The following is a 19543-nucleotide window of genomic DNA, read 5'->3' as shown; positions in this document are numbered from 1 at the left end:
CCAATTGCTTTAATCACAAAATGAATGATTGATTGGATATATTAGTATTGATACTTGTCCTGGATAAGTGGATACTTATGGTGATTAATCAACCATAAAATGGCTGTTGAGTTGACACGCCTAGACGTGTGTGTGTGTGTGTGTGTGTGTGTGTGTGTGTGTGTGCGTGCGTGCGTGCGTGCGTGCGTGCGTGCGTGCGTGCGTGCGTGCGTGTGTGTGTGTACAACACCACTTCCACTTCACCGCTTCCCTCCGGTGCCAGCTCTGGCTATTCGGAACTATGGAGGGTCTGCATGATCCACCATTCCTGTAAAATAATTGACCTGATGGTTGTGAACTAATCTCAGTGGATCATTTATACCTCATTGTATTACCCTTTCAAAGTGTTGCGTTATATGTTTTTTTCACTTGAATATACCTCACCTGTGTCTTACCAAAATGGCTTTGTAACAAACTATATCCTTAACTCGACAATGGTACAGTTTGGTGCTTTGATGGGCCCCGAGTCTGAAGCACTTTGGCTAGATGACACTAGTTGTTGTGACCTTACTGATGAATCCTTTGTATCTTTATCCTAGATGTCATCCACACTAACATAATACCAAAATGGGTTATTTTTGAGCATTCCATTTAATCTGAAGTTCAGGGCCATGATGCACATTATAGCTAAGCTAATTTGACTCAGGAGTTTTCAAAATGCCATATCGTATTAGTGTACCAAATTTCATTTAGCAAAGCATGACAGTCATCTGGGTAGTTGTAAAAGCTTTTGTTCGCACTAGTAGGTAGTTTGTAACTAACTACCAATACAAAATTTGGTTTCCATATATTTTAGTGCAAGACAAGACAAGTTGTCAATGACGGAATGACTATAACCAATTCTCACCGTCCGGTATGCAACTCTTACCAGCATTGAGTCACCAGAAGCAAGCTTCTGCATGGTGATTCACCCATGGTGACTCCACCATGTTCAGGGTTCAGGCACACCTCACGGGGCAAAAGCCTGCTTCTGATGGCACACCTGCCTTCTTCTTTTGTTTCTCTCTTTCTCAATGTTTTCAATGTTGAGTCTGCATGGTCCACATTCTCGTTGTCAGTCACGTGACAACAATGTCAAACTGTCTGAATGCCACAATGAATGCCATATGTTGATAAATAAGGCTGTTGTAGAGTATTTCTGCATTGGTAACGTCAAGTGGGACACATTTGGCATTCAAAACTAAATGTTCAGAGTATACTTACGACATGAAAACTGGTGTGAAGAGCGTTTGCAAAACTGACTCCTGTTGTTCAATGGTCACAAATTTCAAAGGTCACATTCCAAAATGTATCGAGTGGTCATAACAGCAGGATAAATAAATAAAAACTTGATTGATTACATTTCTGCATGAACATTCCCACTGAATGACTCTTCTGTTGGTTTCACCTTGGCGCAACTTAAGAAATACATCATTGCTAAAGTTCTAACTGTGTACAATACATCTCAGTATTGCAAAAATGCTAACACACATAGCTTAACGTAACTCAATCAGCTTCTCATTCACCTTTTTGTTTTTCAAAGCTGAGGATAGACAGATTCAGCTTGTCACACATTACAGAATGGCCCCTCAACCTATTTGGGAAGAAGGGGACCAGTGAGGGACTCATCAGACTATCTCTCACATGATGAATAGACAGGCTTCTCTCCTCTAATTTGTTGTGTGCAGTCTTACAGGCCTACGCCTCAGAGTGTAAAATTAGAATTCATAATTAAGAGGCGGTGTGGCGAACAGGAGGGGTCAAATAAGTATCAGGAATCACACTGTTGCAATTGTCACATGTTGTGCTGTGACTCACATGCCTGCAGTTGTGTAGAAAATTCAATAATGTAATCCCACCCAGATGTCATTTCAAATCTTACAATAAATGCAAGGAATCTCTGTACGTATGTGCGTACAGTATGTTTGTACGTCTGTAATCCAAGTATCTTGAGAACCGTTCCACCGACCGACTTCAAATTCGCCACGCACGTTGCAGATGACCCGAGAGAGTGCCATGCCCGGCGTCAAGTTGGTCGGATAGGCGGTTGTCCACAACCGCCAGAAAAGGCTCTGGCCAGGCTCTAGCTGTGGCCCAAATGAGCCAATTGATTGCCATGGCAACCCCAACCTAAGCACCGGCACAGCGGACAGACCTCTGACTCATGTCACTCAGCCATAACCATATAAGGAGTTCCCAAAGCAGCTACTACCAGATTTGGAGTGTGTTGTCAAACCTCAATGTGTTGTCATGGCATCAGCAAACAAATCAGTCAGCTCTATATATGGGCACAAAGGGGGCATGCCCATATATGGGCATACACTGATGACATCAGGGATCTCCATGTATGGGCAATATGTGCATAAATAAAACATGCATTTCCAACTTGCATCGTTCCAGAGTAGGCCTAGTAATAACAATAATAATAATAGAAAAAGTGCTCCTCGGAGCACAACTCTCCGCTGTTGGGAATGTTCTATCTGTATAAGTGTCCTATCCGTCCTGTCTGTATAAGTGTCCTATCCCTCCTGTCTGTATAAGTGTCCTATCCGTCCTGTCTGTGTAAGTGTCCTATCCGTCCTGTCTGTGTAAGTGTCCTATCCAATTGTTACAGTATCCGCCATTTCTCAACCATTTCGTGATTGTTCCTGTCTTACCTCACTCTTACCAGACTTGTGTTGGGAATGTTGGGAATGTTCTAATTCTTATGTTCTAACTGTCCTATCCATCCTGTCTGTATAAGTGTCCTATCCGTCTGTATAAGTGTCCTATCCGTCTTGTCTGTATAAGTGTCCTATCCCTCCTGTCTGTGTAAGTGTCCCATCCCTCCTGTCTGTATAAGTGTCCTATCCGTCCTGTCTGTATACTGTAAGTGTCCTATCCGTCCTGTCTGTATACTGTAAGTGTCCTATCCGTCCTGTCTGTGTAAGTGTCATATCCCTCCTGTCTATGTAAGTGTCCTATCCGTCCTGTCTGTGTAAGTGTTCTATCCGTCCTGTCTGTATAAGTGTCCTATCCGTCCTGTCTGTATAAGTGTCCTATCCGTCCTGTCTGTATAAGTGTCCTATCCGTCCTGTCTGTGTACTGTAAGTGTCCTATCCGTCTGTGTAAGTGTCATATCCCTCCTGTCTATATAAGTGTCCTATCTGTCCTATCTGCCAATTATGTATCAGCCATGCAGCCATTTCGTGATGGTTCCTGTCTTACCTCACTTTGACAGTGGCAAAGACACTGTCAAAGTGACGCCATGTATTTATACAGTATTTCACCGTATTGTCACGTGTCACGTGAGGCTTGACCAATCGGTGTGTCATATTTAGAAAGTGAAAACAATACTCTCCTGCGGAGAGTAATAATAAGAACAACACAAAGAATGGAGGTAGTTATAATTGTTTTACAACAGCTAGTTCCGTGTAAGGAGCTGGGGCAGCTGGGTCAAAAAGTCTGCTATGACGTTTTGTCTGATATTGTCTTTTACAGTTTTTACAGTTTTATTTGTTCAGCTCTGACTGACTTGGAAATGTATGCCCTGCTTGAGTGACGAGCCAGTTCCCATAAACGTTTGACAGTGCTCCATCTTGCTCACTATCTACAGTATGGGGCTTGGTAATGGTTTGCGCTTCCATGGTGCCTTTATCCAAGGTGCTTTACAAAGTGTGTTACATACAGTCGAGGCAACCATGCAAGGCACCAACTTGCTTATTGGGAGCAATTGGGGGTTTAGTGTCTTGCTCGAGGGCACTTCGACACAAAGCCAGGGATGAAACCGGCTGCTCTGATTCCTGAACTCAAAAAAGCTACTTCTTCCCAGCACCCCCAAAAGTAGCAACCAAAATAATCCACAGAAACATTTTACTTTTAAAAGCAGCATTCGAAATGTTTTCAATGATTCCGACAGGTGATCATAGTGAAGTACATGAACTGCCTCTGTTTCTCTTCCTGTGTGCATATACAGTATACTGTAGGCCTATTTGTTTGTGTGCATAAATGTTTCGGTGTATGAGTACATACTTTTGTCTTCTTTGTGTTTTTTTAGCACCTTAACTAATATCCATAGTATAATCATGCACAGTACATATCTGCTGCTATGCTCACGCACCTTTATATTTTATCTCAGGTACTATGTGTAAATATGTGCATAATTTTTTCTCTTTTTCCCCTTGACACCCCCCCCCCCCCCTCCTCTTCTTCCCTTTATTTTTTTTCCGATGGAAATAACAATACGATGCACGAAACGAACGATGCACGAAAACGACAACAAAACTGACTCTCTATATATATCTCCCTCTATAGAGATCTGTTTTTATAATGCTTGTATGCCATACCGTTGACAAGACCATGAAGACAATCATGGAAAATGTTGACTGTGAGCTGGACATTGGAGGCCTGTATCCTTAGAGACGTGCTGGGGCAATAGGCTTCTGGAACAATGCTATCTGTGATCGGGCTGGTGCTTGTGTCAACATCAGTGTTTCACATGCCCAGGACAAATCTAGCTGTTTATCACTTTCTGACTCATGGGAGCAGGTGTATGATTACTTTATATAGCCTAATAAAAAAACAAAAGCTGTTCATACTCATATGAGAAGTCACAACCTCAGCTGAATCATGTAATAAATGATATGCCACGACTGGAGGAGCAGACATAATACAAAGAGGATCTAAAAAGTATCACCATTTATGGGACACACAAGTTTAGCTTGGAAAAGCTAAATGCACAATGTAGGCCCAACACACTTTTTGCACATATGCCTGGTTTGTTCATCAGTAGTGCACTGATTGCATTTTGCAGACTTTGGCTTTCCCATGGTCTATTATTCAGTATCGCTTATTTACTGTCTAGCACTCTAGCCTGTAAATAAGCTTCTTAACCAAGTTAATGCTTGCTCATTAACAAAGTTAATGCTTGCTCATAAACAAATATATGAATAAAATACAAATACATATTTTTTTAAATGCTAAAGATATTCATGAAACGAGAATCCAGTAAAAAGAAGAAGGTGTGTGCTGTGTGTGTGTGTGTGTGTGTGTGTGTGTGTGTGTGTGTGTGTGTGTGTGTGTGTGTGTGTGTGTGTGTGTGTGTGCGTGCGCGTGCGTGCGTGCGTGCGTGCGTGTGTGTGTGTGTGTGTTGATGGCTCAGCCATTATGGTTGATTAAATGATTTAAATCACCTTAAGTATCCACTTATCCAGGACAAGCTGATGCAGATCAATCAAATCAATCATTAATTTAGTGATAGAAGCAATTGGGAACAAAATTGGATACTATGCCAGCCATTGTGTGGTTAATTAAATCACCTCTGTGTGTGTGTGTGTGTGTGTGTGTGTGTGTGTGTGTGTGTGTGTGTGTGTGTGTGTGTGTGTGTGTGTGTGTGTGTGTGCGTGCGTGCGTGCGTGCGTGCGTGTGTGTGTGTGTGTCATTTACTACAAGATCACTTGTTTAAAAGGCCCATCATGGGAGCTCTCTCGTCCACATTTTCGCACCAGTCTCTCTCTGCTCTCTAGTCACTGTTTGAAGTTCGAGGGAGAGGGAGGAATTTTTCTCCTCAATATTGGGGCGGGATCATCTTGTGACTCACTGGCAACTTCCTCAGTAGTAGTTATAGGACAAAAGTAGCCGGTAGGCTGTAAGTAACAGTCTTCTGTCCCAGAGCTTTGACTACTAGTGAAAGAAACTAAAAGTTAACTTACATCGTGAGTCCTGATCGGTTGAATGTCTGCTGACACAGAGACGGAGGTGTTGGGCTACGATCGTCAGGTTGCAAAGGTGCCTTCAACTGCAGACATAACTTCGGGTAAGAAGCGTTTTGATTGATTGATTGAATACTTTACAGTTTGCAAAAAAAAGCACAGAAAGTACAGTTTAATGCAAATACAAGGCTAACAGGATTGAACCCAAGAAAGCAGTATATGGCTTGTTTCCATTGGGGTCCTGTGTATTCAATTCATTGAATCATTCTGGGACTTTCTTTTCTCCGACTTTCAACATCATTCTCTTAGGCAGTGGTGTAAAGTAACGAAGTACATGTACTCAAGTACTGTCTGTCTGTACTGTAAAAGTTTGAGGTATTTTTTACTTTCTTCAGTAGTTTACAATTTCAATACTTTTACTGATCTACTCTACTACATCTCTACTTCTCTTGCACTTTTACTCCACTTCAATTATATGAAAACTTTACTAACAGTACTAGTTACTGTTACTTTGTAGATTTTGATTATTATTACAAAACACACTAACCCCTTCAGCCCTATAGGCTATATATATTTTGGCTATTTGAAAATAGCAGATCTACAAGCTCACAATGCGTCGCGATGCGACGCATTGTGAGCTTGTAGATCTACATTGCAGTATTGATACTTTTACTCAAGTATAAAATGTGAGTACTTTTTCCACCACTGCTCTTATGCTTTCCCGTTGGATTCCACAAAAACGTTGCACTCCTTTGACACCGTATATGAATACATTATTGACATTTCTTTAAGCAGTTTGCAACTATTTAACTGTCAAGGAGCTAGAAGCGTGACATTTTAATGAAGAATAATTTGCTGATTAAAGAAATATAGCATACATTAAAAGGAAATGTGGGAAATGTAAATAAGATGCTGGGGCTATGAATGAATGATTGAATGAATGGATGGATGAATGACAGCAGTCCTTGTACTCTAAATCAGTGGTTTTCAACCTTTTTCGCATTAAGGACCCCCAAATTGACAAATATTAGCCCAGGGACCCCCATTTGAAAAGATATGCCAGGGACTCAACCATTTAGATTTCTTGGGGGTCCCAATCTGCACTGTATCACCATCATCAGTGTTCATTTAACTCTGAGAGTGTACAAATGGAACCAAATGGACCCGTTAGGGTCCATTTGGTTCCATTTGTACACTCTCAGAGTTACAGACATATAAGGGTCAATTTGGTTGCTAACTATTAATTTGGCTGGGGACCCCCTGGAACCCCCTCAAGGACCGCTGGTGGTCCCCGGACCACTGGTTGAAGACCCCTGCTCTAAATGATCAGTGACAGGTACATTAAGGACTGTAGTCCTGTGGTTCTCAAACTTTTTAATTTTAAGAACAGACATGTAGGGGTCCTATGGACCCCACCATGGACCCAGGGTCTAAGGCAGTGGTTCTCAAACTCTTACATTTCAAGGACCTTCCTTAACTCTGACAGTATACACAGGGTCCATTTGGTTCCATTTGTATACTGTCAGAGTTACAGACTTGTAAGGGTCCATTTAGAACCCCCTCAAGGAACCCTGAGAGTCCCCTGAACCCCACTTTAAGAACCACTGGTCTAAGGGGTAGGCTAACATTAAAGTATTGGACAAGAAGTTTGACCATGCAGGTGATCCTATAAGAGCAACACAATGAATGCTCAAGTAGGCCTGATACTGTACATTATCACAAAGATCCATGTTGATTGCCTATTGTGTTTTTGAATTTCCATTATTCATTTTAATTATGACTATTATTGTTAAAAATGTGAGATTCCACTGAACTTGGACTAAAGGTGGTGTGTGTGTGTGTGTGTGTGTGTGTGTGTGTGTGTGTGTGTGTGTGTGTGGGGGGGGGGGGGGGGGGGGGGGGGGGCTTTGACAATATGACAAGACTTAATACTTCACACCTTAGTCAAACACATTGCCTGGGGCGAAGCCTGGAAAGCAGAACCAGGGGAAAGCAGGGACCTCTTCCTGTGACAAGTGAGGGGTCTGGTCTGCCTCTGGACATTTTCTCTCTGCCTGCCTTTCTCGCTGTTTTCAATTCTTGTGTCTTTCAAGTCAACTTCTACCTTATTCTCAAACAGACAGACAGACAGACAGACAGACACACACAGACACACACACACACACACACACACACACACACACGCACACGCACACGCACACGCACACGCACGCGCACGCACACGCACACGCACACACACACACACACACACACACACCTATATCCACCATACCCCACACACTACAGAGAGACGGAGAGAGAGCGAACAGCTCCAGAGAAACAATGCATATTGGATTTGTGACCCAGTGAATTGCGTTGAGTCAGGACCAACTGTCACTACGGCTGGCCAATAATATATCAATATTACATTGATATCATGACATGAGAATAGATATCGTCTCTGATTTTGGATATTGTGATATAGAAAAAGTGTTGTCTTTCCTCGATTTTAGTCACTTATTTTATACCTTCACCCAACCTGCTCCCAACATGAGGTTGTAGATTGGCGGCTTTCACTTCTTTTTGAACATTTTCGAAAAAAATGAAAAAGAATTGTCTATGCGATGTTATTGTCACAATATCTATTTAAAGGCAGATATGGTTAAAAATATCATGATATTTTGATTTTGTCCCAGAAACTGCCAGCTGAGAGGTATGTGGATGCCTCAGGGAGTAAAGTCCTTCAGGCTAAGCTGCTCTTCTTCTCCTTAAGAGCAGCAGGAAGTGGGATGTGGCAGTGTACGTCTGGGATGGGTGTGTCTGTGTTGCGGCTTTAGAGTTTGTTTAGTGTATACATCATAAATGCAGCACAGACTGTAGTAGTAGTACTAGAAGTTGTAGTTGTATAGTGTGAGGAGCAGCATCATTGCTATCATCTTAGCTGTGCTATTGTGTTTGCTGTGGTAGCTGGAGAACCTTTAATCTGTTGAAAGTACAGCATATGTGCCGTTTCAATTGTCTATGCTGAAGATTTCACAGGCTAAATATTAATATCATATGATGCAAAGATGGTGACGGTGGCCACATTAACCCTAACTACTGTTCCACCACAACTTTATTAGAGAACACCACGTTCCTACCAATGGGAGGAGTGTGTAATAATGAATCTTACGATTTGAAGGCTTTAAAATGGACTTGGCACTCAAACGCATACAATTTAATCACAAATAAAAATGTTTTCTTTAGTTTTTGCAAGAATTATTTTGGAAATGTAATTCAATTGGAAAGACTGCTTCATACTTGTGTTGCTTGTGATACCTAAGACCAGAGGAATGAGGAGACAGGACTCTCGTATTCTGTAGTCAGACATCACTGTAATTCAATTCAATTCAATTATACTTTTGATATGAAATGGTCCGAAAAACAGTAATTCACATACAAATTCAGGAATGTGCCTCTTTTTTTAAACATCATTTGAACCTGGCCTGATTCATTTAGATAGAATTACAACCAAACTGTGTGACCCCAGAACATCTGAATTGACTGAAATAGGTCCTCTCTTCACAACGATCACATCACGGCCACGGATGAAATACTGCAGGAAACGGTTTGGCTGAAGACCCAAGCTGTTTGCATGTTCTCAACTACTGAACAAATGCATAGCTCTCTTTGCCCCCCCCCCCCCCCCCCCCCCCCTCTACTGACAACTGAACTGAACGTCCACTTTAAGAAGAATTTGGTGCCTGGGGCACCCTGCTGTCCTTACACAACTGGTGTTATATTTTTAACACAAACTGCTCACAATAACAAGCAAAAAACTAACCCCAGCCAACTAAAAATACAGTCATTCTGTCATAATTTAGCGGCTGGGAACCTTGCCTTGACGGAGCCTATTGGCTATGTAATATCTTTGTTTGCTTTTTTCTTTCCTCTCTTGTTGTTCCCTCTCGCTCTCTCATTCACGTCGGCGTTGGAGCGACACAGTTCCAGCCAGCCTCGACCACGGTCACATTCTTTGGAGGTCTCAGTGTTTTCTGAAGGTTAGCCCTGCGTGGTGGTTGGACTGGTGCCAGCTCTAAACTACAGTGGGACTGTAACTAAATGACTCGGATTGGCTGTGGCTGAGTTGTTGTTTTTTTGGAGTGGTGGTGGGGGGTTGGCATCTTTTGAACCCTGGGCATTGATAATGATGGAGAAACGCTGGTCAAGTGTTTGCAGGTGGTTGGAGCAGGATTAAAGCTGGACCTTTCATTGTCTTTCTACCACACAAAAGCTATAGGAATCTGTTAGTTTACTGTGTATTGTCTCACATAACGCACAACTTTGTGCATGTGAAAATACACGGTACGTACGTTTCCCCAGGTGATACCTAACTATGTTTTCCAGAGTTAGCTGTTCTAAATGCTTTTAGGCCTTTTATTCAAGTTATGCGACATCTTCGACCCTCACTTCTGGCCATCTGGCCTTCTATTTGTAGCCAGGCAGCCTGTTCCAGTAGGCCGCGGGGGGCACGTGGCTGGCAGCAGGAGTATGTCTAGTATCCCTGAATGGAGGGAAGTGACCTCAGGTTTCCTGCATGGGGATGGCCAGGTGCTGTGGTGTTATTGTGAGGGGTGCAAGGCTTCCTCCATGGACGCTTTGTTGGTAAATGGCCGAAACCTGATCCTTTGAGACAGGGCCCCCTTGGGAGCTAATAACCCCCACCCCCCCCAACACACACACACACACACACACACACACACACACACACACACACACACACACACACACACACACACACACACACTCTTCACAACTCAGTCATCCTGACTCTCACTCTCTCTTCCCTGGTATTCATTCATTCACATGAAATTGTATGTATAGTGAACCTAAACTTTATATCAGCCACTAAGGGGATTAAAGGGTAACTTACACTATGCTAATAGAGTAATTACATGGTTCCAGGTATACAATTAGAGGTTTATACCTAGCACTTACCTGCAATTCTCAAAGGAAATGGCTTCAAAGGAAATGTCTTCAAAGGAAATGTAAAAAAGAAAAAAAGAATATGTGTGGAAAAGTAAGCTGCAAACTCTCTAGTTTCATACAATGCAATTATATGTTTTATGAAGAGTGAGGTTATGTGTTGCCTCGTTTGGCCTGTCACCTGTTCTGTGCTGTTGTTTTGCTCTCCTTTAATTTTTTTCTCTGTCTGTCTGTCGCATACTGAATGCAGGGCAGTCCCACTCTTACCACATTCAAATATGTCTCATCTACACCAGCTACGTATATATCACAATGAAACAGATGTTGTTTGGGTGTGCGAATCTTGCCGAGTCACCACCTCGTCATTGCTCAAGGTCATGTTCGGTTGCATCTCTTGAGGAAGTGCGTGAGTCACCCATCTCTGTCCATGCACCCTTGTCTCAAAGCCCAAGGGCTGATTTTATACTTCATCGTATGACCATCCATGCCACTCACTGAAAATAATGATTTTCAACTGAACAAAACGTGGCAATGGGTCAATAATCAGCTTTTGTCAGCGGCGGGCAAAACAGTCATACAACAAAGTGTACATTACACGTAACAGGATAAAGGTCTCACTTCAAAAACAGTACGCCATGTAGCAGGATACAGATCATAGGACATGGTGATGCAAGGTGTGTGGTGGCTATGAACTCATGTGACTACTGTGTGACCACTCGTAATGGGATGTCAAATAAACCAGTCTGACTGTGCTCAGAGGTGCTTCATCGCAGCTTTCAACACAAATGACTCTCTCCATACTCTGCCCAAACGTGTACACAGTCTCTATAATTGCTCAATGCTTGGATTTCCTCAATGCATTGGCATGTATCTTTTTTTCATGTCAAATAAACAGTACATTTCTACATGGTGAATTAAATGGAAGCCCATAAATAAAAAATGACAGCTGGGCATAGTTTGTCAGCGAACAGGCCTCCAAAACCAACTCAGCAAGTCACATCAAGTAGAGTGCAGAAAGGGAGTAAGTGGGGAGAGGTGGGGGCAGCAGAAATTGTAAGTCTGCAGACAAATTGCAGTGGTTTTTATACAACTGGTAATGTGATGTGTATTATGAATTCATACATAAAGTAATGGTTATGTTGGGCTGCGGCTAATGGCTAAATCATAGGATAACCATGGTTAACAGAGGCACTTGAGGAGAAGAATGTGGGGTAGGGAGAATTTCTCCAGTACACGTGGTGTGTGTAATTTCACCCAGTTATAGTAATAAAGATGGTAGAAAATTCTTAAAGTAGCCCTGGGAACCAATGATTTCCAAGCCATGTGGCCCATAGGTCAGTAGCCTATCTCCTGTTTCCTTAGCATGAGGCTACTGGTACACACCATGTAAAAGTCCTGTCCTGTATTCAAAATATACTTGAGTAAGTACAAACGTACTGGCTTCAAAATATACTTAAAGTAAAAGTACTCATTATGTAGAATGTCCCATTTCACAAGTTTTCAAAATGTATGAAAATCTTCTAAATTAACTACACTGTTGAATTGCTAAGACCTGCTAAAGGTGTCCAACTTTTAATACAATTTGGAGAGGCAAACATCTTGTTGCTATATCTCACTGTAAATTCAGCAAAGGATATCCTTGTTTTCTCTAGAATACGACGGGCGATAAAATGTTCTGAGAAAGCTCCCACTCGTTTTCACAACAGCCATCTGTCGGCATTGGAATGAACTGACTGTTGTGTGGGGGAGTAGCAGCCCACTCGTCATCCTGTCCTTATTTGGATGTCCTTGCTTACCAGGCACACTGGCTTAATTGGACAATATTTTGAGGCCATGTGGCATGCAGTCGATTAAGCAGCACACTGTGATACACAGCAGGCCTCAAACGAGGCAAAGAGGCCCAAGGCTCAGGCTGGCACCTTTCAAAACAACCGCAGAGAGACAGAGAGCGGGCTGTCAGTGAAGCATTATCTCCTCTAGCAGCATAGTAGCAGGACTCCTTCATCATAACAGTTTTGTCTCGAGAGGCAATTTGGCCTTTGTGCAATTTGTGTTATTTCACTTTGGCCCTGACGGCAGTATAGTGGTTGTGTCTTTATATGGCTGGTCGCCGTCCTTGCCCCATGCTGGCTTCCGCCATGCTTACTGCCAGGACTAGTTCGTTACCGCTGATTAACTTCCTTAATAGTTAATGAGGTGGGCCTCAACACATCTGCAAAGCATGAACCCGAATGGCTGTAACATCGTGGCAAGACAAAGCGTAATCAGAGGAATGCGTGCGGTGGTAGGGGTGGCATGTGGGTGGGTGTGCAATGTGTCCGTGCAAGTGTGCACATGTGCGTCAAAGGCATCTTCTGTGTTGCAATAAATTGACTTACCCTGGATGACCCCGAGGGACTTGTTGGAATTTGTTAAAAGCTGTTTCAGTTGTGTAGATATGTATTCTTCCCTCTCCGTTAAATACATAGGTGTTTATTAGGAGCACAGCTGTGAGAGAGCGTTCCCCCTCTTAAAGTAAACAGCAGCAAATCCCTGCTCTGCATGGTAAAACTGTTGAGCCATCAAGAATGTGACTCCTTATCGGGGATGCCTCACAATGGGCTCTTTTTCTCTTTCTCTCTCTCTCTCTATGTTTCTATTTCTCACTCTGTATCGCCCTCTCTCCTCTTTAACAGACAGACAGACAGACACACACACACACACACACACACACACACACACACACACACACACACACACACACACACACACACACACACACACACACACACACACACACACACACACACACACACACACACTTTGTCACATTTAACTTTCCCTATGTTTCTGTTGAAGAGAACATTCTCTCTTCTTTGGAGACAGATTTGTCCCGATTGTTTTATTTCAAAAATAGCAGATCTACAAGCTTGTGTAGCAACATGTTGTGAGCTTGTACTTTGTAACTTTCTATTTGTGAAAAACGTTAATCAAATCAAGTTTTAAAACTGGTTACATTTTCCACTTATTGATAATATATCAGTCAAAACAAAGGTCATCGGCGGGCTAGGACTCCAAAATTGGGATCCGCTTCGGACCCACAAATCTGGCATCAGTCGGGCTCTAATGGAGACAGGCTGATGCAGGCCAGGCTCGCCACTTGCGTTGAGGTGTGAGCTAGTGTCAGTCACTGGACCATAAATCCAAGTGTATATGACAGTTGCCCCTCTCTAATGTACACAGAGAGGAGTGCATTTGGCAGCGACCGGACACAGGTTGGCACTGACGTGTAAGGAGGTCAAAAGGGAAGGTCAGTGTACAGGAGAAGAGACGATGAAAGAGTTGGGGGGGGGGGGGGTACCCTCCTATGCCTCCCTGTGTTCTCTCACCTTCATGGGACGCTTGCCGTCCCCTCGTATGGTGCCTTGCTTGGAGGAGCCATAAATGGGAGAAAGTGTCCTTGGCGTGTCTATAAAAGGACGCCAGCTCCTCAATGGGGGAAGATGACGGTGATTTATGACAGGGACGAGTAATGGAGAGCCAAAGAGGGATTTCTTGGCTTCCTCCTCAGTAGGAGAGAAGAGGGAGTGTGAGGAGATGGGATGGAGAGGGGCGTCACCCAAAACGCACCATTAATGCCTGTAGGAACATCTGTCAACGAGTTGTCACAGGCCAGCTTAATCGGAGACAAATGCAAGTCCCTACCGAGTATTCAGTGCTCACTATGCATAGACAATATGCCTTACTTCATACTTGAGGGGGGGGGGTGTGATTTGTGCTTGATGTATAAATGAATATGATCTTGCAGCACCACCAACAATGTGTATCATTCTGCAGGAACAATGCTAGGGAGACCGCAGGCATTAGTCAGAGGTGACTTCACGGTTAAATGTAAGAAAGCTACTTTTGGACAATCAGAATTTTCAGTCAGAGCAGCAAATAAATGGAATCCGAATGCAACCATGTCAGACATTTTTAAAACAACACTTAAAACATGGCTTCTCAAGATAAACCAAGCACGATCACTGGTCTAAAGCCTTGTATGGAACCAACTAAGGCGGAGAGACGAGTATGTAATGCATGATGCTCTTTTATAGGTGATTTGTAAACATTTTTACACGTGTATTTTTTTTTGTTTGTATTGCTTTTAACATCTCCCTGCTCAGCATGAGCTATATACCTAACTCTGTCTCAGTGGTTACGTATGTTGTGCATGGCCCCTGTTAAATAAAGCAATAAATAAACTAAATCTGGGTTTTAAGTAAGAGTAAAATGGCCGACGTGCGAACTTGACCAAAACCGCAGTGCGCTTTGACTGAAACTTGTAAATGTTTGTACTGGTCTGGAGAAATCCCACACACTTTTCTTCTTTTACCACAACAAATGTACAGCACTTAAGAAAAGGAGCATGTTGTCATTCCGTCGGCATTCAACATTACGCTATCATTCACCTTATGTCACTGAAGTTCTTCGACTCGGTGTGGTGAGATCATTGTTTGACAGAATGTTCACAAGCCACAGATCGCATTGAGCTCAGGATGTTTGTAGTAATTGGAACATAACTCAATCCAGAGGGAGATCAGAGCATCTACAATGAACACATTTACCAGATGGCTCACAGACCAGAGATAGTTGTTGATTGTTGTTGTTGTTGTTGTTGCTTCTTCTGTTGTCCGGCGTTATCTTGCGGTGTTCCAAGTCCCTTCTCATCCGAACACAAACGTACGCACTCTCGCTAGGGCACGATTATGACATTTTACTTTTTAATTTTGAGGAATTGACACTCCAATAATTGTGATTAACGATTTAATTATGTTTGAACACTGGAACATTATGAGTACAAATTATATTTCTGTTTGGCTTTTAGGCTTCATAACAAAAGGTGCACTACACTAGCTCCCCGTTGTGGCTCGCATCCAGTTTAAAACCCTGGTGCTAGCCTATAGGGCAGTGAAAAGAACAGCTCCTTCTTACCTCCAGGCTATGGTCGAGGCTTACACCCCTGCCCGACCACTTCGGTCTGCCACCTCGGGGCATCTGGTTTCCCCGTCGCTCAGTGGTCCTTCTAGCCGATCTACACGGTCACAGCTTTTTTCTGTTCTGGCCCCACAGTGGTGGAATGAACTCCCCACTGATGTCAGGACAGCAGAGTCACTGCCCATCTTTCGCCGCAGGCTGAACACCCACCTCTTCAGGAAACACTACCCTGACCCTTTCTCTTAGCCTTGCCTACTTGTTGTCAATTATTTGTACGAGCTCTTGTTTTATTGGATCTTGTTTATTTGATACACTTATTTGTTTTAGCTCTTGCTCATTTGATTTTCCTATCTGTTTAAGAAAGTAGGTAGCTGATATATTGCACTTTTACCTTAGCGCTAGGTATACTTTTAGTTGCTTGTTTTAGAAGAGAATGCACTTAAGACTTCTGGTGATTAGTAGTTTTCTTGCCCACCTATGTTGAATGCACTTATTGTAAGTCCCTTTTGGATAAAAGCGTCTGCTAAATGACTGCAATGTAATGTAATGTAATGCACAGGGCAGATATGACAAATAACTCACATATTTGATGACTTTATACTTAAAAAAAGAAAAGAAAACATGAATAGTGGAAATAGCCGATCTACAAGCTCAAAACGCATCACATCGTGATCGTTGAGCTTGTAGATCTGCTATTTCCAGTATTTTTGAAAATGTTTTGAAAATGTATGAACATTTTTCAATGACGATTATGCAAAAAAATAATTGTGATTAGGCAGTAGTTCTCAAACTTTCTCATGTCAAGGACCCCCAAATTAATATGTATTTGACCGTGAACCGGACAAATTTGTTATTTGTTGTAAAAAGTATACTGTATACTGTAGGGTTTAAGTGGTTAAACTGATTTTGAGGCTAACAAATTTTACTGGGTGTGGACCACTTTGAACTTCTTCAAGGACCCCTGGGAGTCCCCGTACCCTACTTTGAAAACCACTGCCTTGCTGTATACATACATGTATGGGCTAGCTAGAGTATAATTATGAAAAAACAAAAACAAAGCAGGCAGCTGTTGCTGCTATCCGGGACTGACCTCTTCCTTTTCCTTTTGTAGCTGGAACAAAGCATTCTGGGTATTGTAGTGTAGCTGTGTCGTATAGCTGATGTTTAAATAAGAAAAAGAGGTTGTGCATCAACAATGGGTTTTCTCAGTGGAGTGCTAGACCCAACATCCAGTATACACATCAAAAGTAGGAATTGAAAAAAATCCCCAAAAGGTAGCACATACAAAATGTCAAATCAATGGAGGAAAAGTTCTCACATTTCCAGTTTTTTTATTGGCACACACCAATAAACAAACACTGATGTTTCTTTTGTGTGTACTTCATACAATAAACTAACCTTTTTTTTAAACAGCCAAGATATTTCAGTGTTTTATTTTTTACATCTTTTAAGGTAAACCATATAGTTCAGCCATAATGTTATAGCCTATTTGTGCTATTTGTGGGTTAGGAGGAGTTGCTTCATAGTTATTCTGTTGTTTTTGTGCCTAGGACAGAACCATCTAGAGCAGTGGTTCTCAATGTGGGGTCCGGGGACCATCAGGGGTCCTTGAGGGTGTTCCAGGGGGTCTCCAGCTAAATTAGACTTGGGATCCAAATGGATACTTTCAGGTCTGTAACTCCGAGACAGTGCAAGTGGAACCAAATGGACCCCATTTGGTTCCATTTGTACACTCTTACAAGTTATGGGGGTCCGTGACCAAACTGGGGGGTCCTTGAAATTACAAAGTTTGAGAACCACTGATCTAGCGTATCTAACTATATAAATGGCGAGCAACTTCCGTGCCCTCGGTGTCCACACCCCACAGCTCTGTTATCGACTAAACACAACACCGTCAGACCACATGTCGCCAACACTGTCGCCACGGCGGGCGGCCTGAATTTACGTTTCGCGTAGGGCACCTGGCATGCCTCACTACACTGTTCCCACCTCGCAACATAATTAATTCTACTCACCAAATGTCGGACACAACGGAAGTGGAAGCAGCTTCCTACCGCTTACCGTGCGTACCACCGAGGCCAACACAACACGACGGCCCGCCATTGAAAATCCCCAAAACAACAAGAGCACGTTGCTCTGCTCTGCTCCACACACCAGGCTAGGTTCATGACACCAAAGGATTAGCCAGTGATGTCATCATTACTGGTCAACACACCAGGCTATGTTCATGACAGCAAAGGATTCGACAGTGATGTCATCATTATGCAACCCGGAAGTACACATCGCCGGCATTGGGATGCCAGGTTGGGATGCCACGCCAGAAACAAGCAAGAACCTGCATGATTTTTTTTTTTTTTTTTTTTTTTTTTTTTTTTTACCGTTTGGAGATTTTCATCCGACGACTTTGGCGCGGACCACCAGGGGGTCCGCGGACCCCCTGAAACATAAAAAAAATTATTTCTTCCCAATTTTTTTCTCAATTTTTTTACTTTTACATTACAACTTTTTTTTTTTTTTTTTTTTTTCCCCAAATGTTCATCCCATATATACACGCGCCCACGCTGGGCCCCGTGCGCGGCTAGGGGTTTCGGGCGGCCGTAGGCCGCCCGGACCTCTAGTATGTGATATTAAAGGAATAGGTTACCATATTACAACCCCCCCTCCGTCCCCTCCCCTCCCCTCCCCTCCCTCTCTTCACTGATCTCAGCTCAAAAACAGCATACTGTACACATTTACTCTATTCTTCTCAAGAGTCTGGCAAACATCACTAAGTTGTTTGTTCTTTTACTCTTTTTTTTGTGTTTTGTACACCATACGTTAACAATTGGGTCGGTGCTTTAAGGGACCTAGGCATCCAGCTTAAAACAGAACCACATCCAATGCTGGCAGTGGAAATTAGATCAATGGGGGTAGAATGGGGGCCAGACGGTGAGCACAGCACAGCATAGGGCCAGTGACACTAGAACCATGACTTCACCCTGGAAGTATTCAGCCCCCCCCCCCCCTCGACTACCCCCATCCCTCATCCCCTTCGCCCGCTTTCCCAACGCTGGTAAAAATGGAAACTGTTTAGGGTTTGATCCTAAGCTGGAAAAGAATGAAGTGATCCTGTGGTAAGAGTTGATGAGAAAACACACCAAGACAGTGATGATGGGTATTGATCGCTCCGTGTCATGCTTGTTTGTGATGGGCTAGGGCAGTGGTTCTCAAGCTCTTCAAGGCCACGACCCCCCAAAATAATCATAATTTGAACTGGGGACCCCCCACCCTGACAAGCACTTGGAATTGTAGGAGTTGATGCATTACATTTTGTTTGACTGTTCCACAGATGAATATTGTGAAAATAGCAGATCTACAAGCTCACAACGCCTCGCGTTGTGAGCTTGTAGATCTGCTATTTTCACAATTTCTGCCTCTTCCTTATATTATTTGACAATATGGCCAATGTTTGATCAGTTTTTATAGTTTAGTTTCATTAGTTTGTTGATTACTTTTGATGCAGTGATGCTCTTTTTTTTTTTTCATTTTATATATTTTCTTTTTTTAAGGTATTATTTTGTCCTTAAATTGTCGCTGTACTGTCATCTGGGGACCCCTCCAAAATTATGTGGGGGTCTTTCTTTTCTTTTCTTTTTAACATTTAAATTTTTGTTTTATACCTTGTCGAACAATGCGTCGCATCGCGACACGTTGTGAACTTGTAGATTGACTATTTTCACTATTTTTGACATTTAAAAATAAACATTTTGTCTATAATGACAGGCCCAAAATAGGGATTGATTGCTAATTGATTATTTTATCAAATTATCGATTATAGATTAAAAAAAAACATTCATCGATTCGTTTGATTAACTGTAGCACCCCTATAATGGACAGGCGCGTGTTGCACCGCTACACACCGAATCCAGCAGCGTACTCGACGTGTCAGGGATAAA

At 42.7% G+C, this 19543-nt stretch overlaps 1 protein-coding gene across 1 annotated transcript in view; it reads left to right on the top strand.

Moving 5' to 3' along the window:
* The first annotated feature begins 5631 nt into the window (after positions 1-5631).
* Positions 5632-19543, top strand: part of fhl3a (four and a half LIM domains 3a) — a 57733-nt gene continuing 43821 nt past the window's right edge. Inside the window, exon 1 of the mRNA XM_084053589.1 lies at positions 5632-5812. Coding sequence (XP_083909715.1) covers positions 5731-5812 — 82 coding nt within the window. The 5' untranslated portion in view covers positions 5632-5730. The remainder of the gene's footprint in view (positions 5813-19543) is intronic.

The sequence above is a fragment of the Gymnoscopelus microlampas genome (assembly GCF_963454915.1).
Source record: "Gymnoscopelus microlampas genome assembly, chromosome: 3".
NCBI classification, from domain to species: domain Eukaryota; kingdom Metazoa; phylum Chordata; class Actinopteri; order Myctophiformes; family Myctophidae; genus Gymnoscopelus; species Gymnoscopelus microlampas.
The sequence above is the reverse complement of the archived record's forward strand: the minus strand, read 5'-3'. Positions and strand labels throughout refer to the sequence as shown.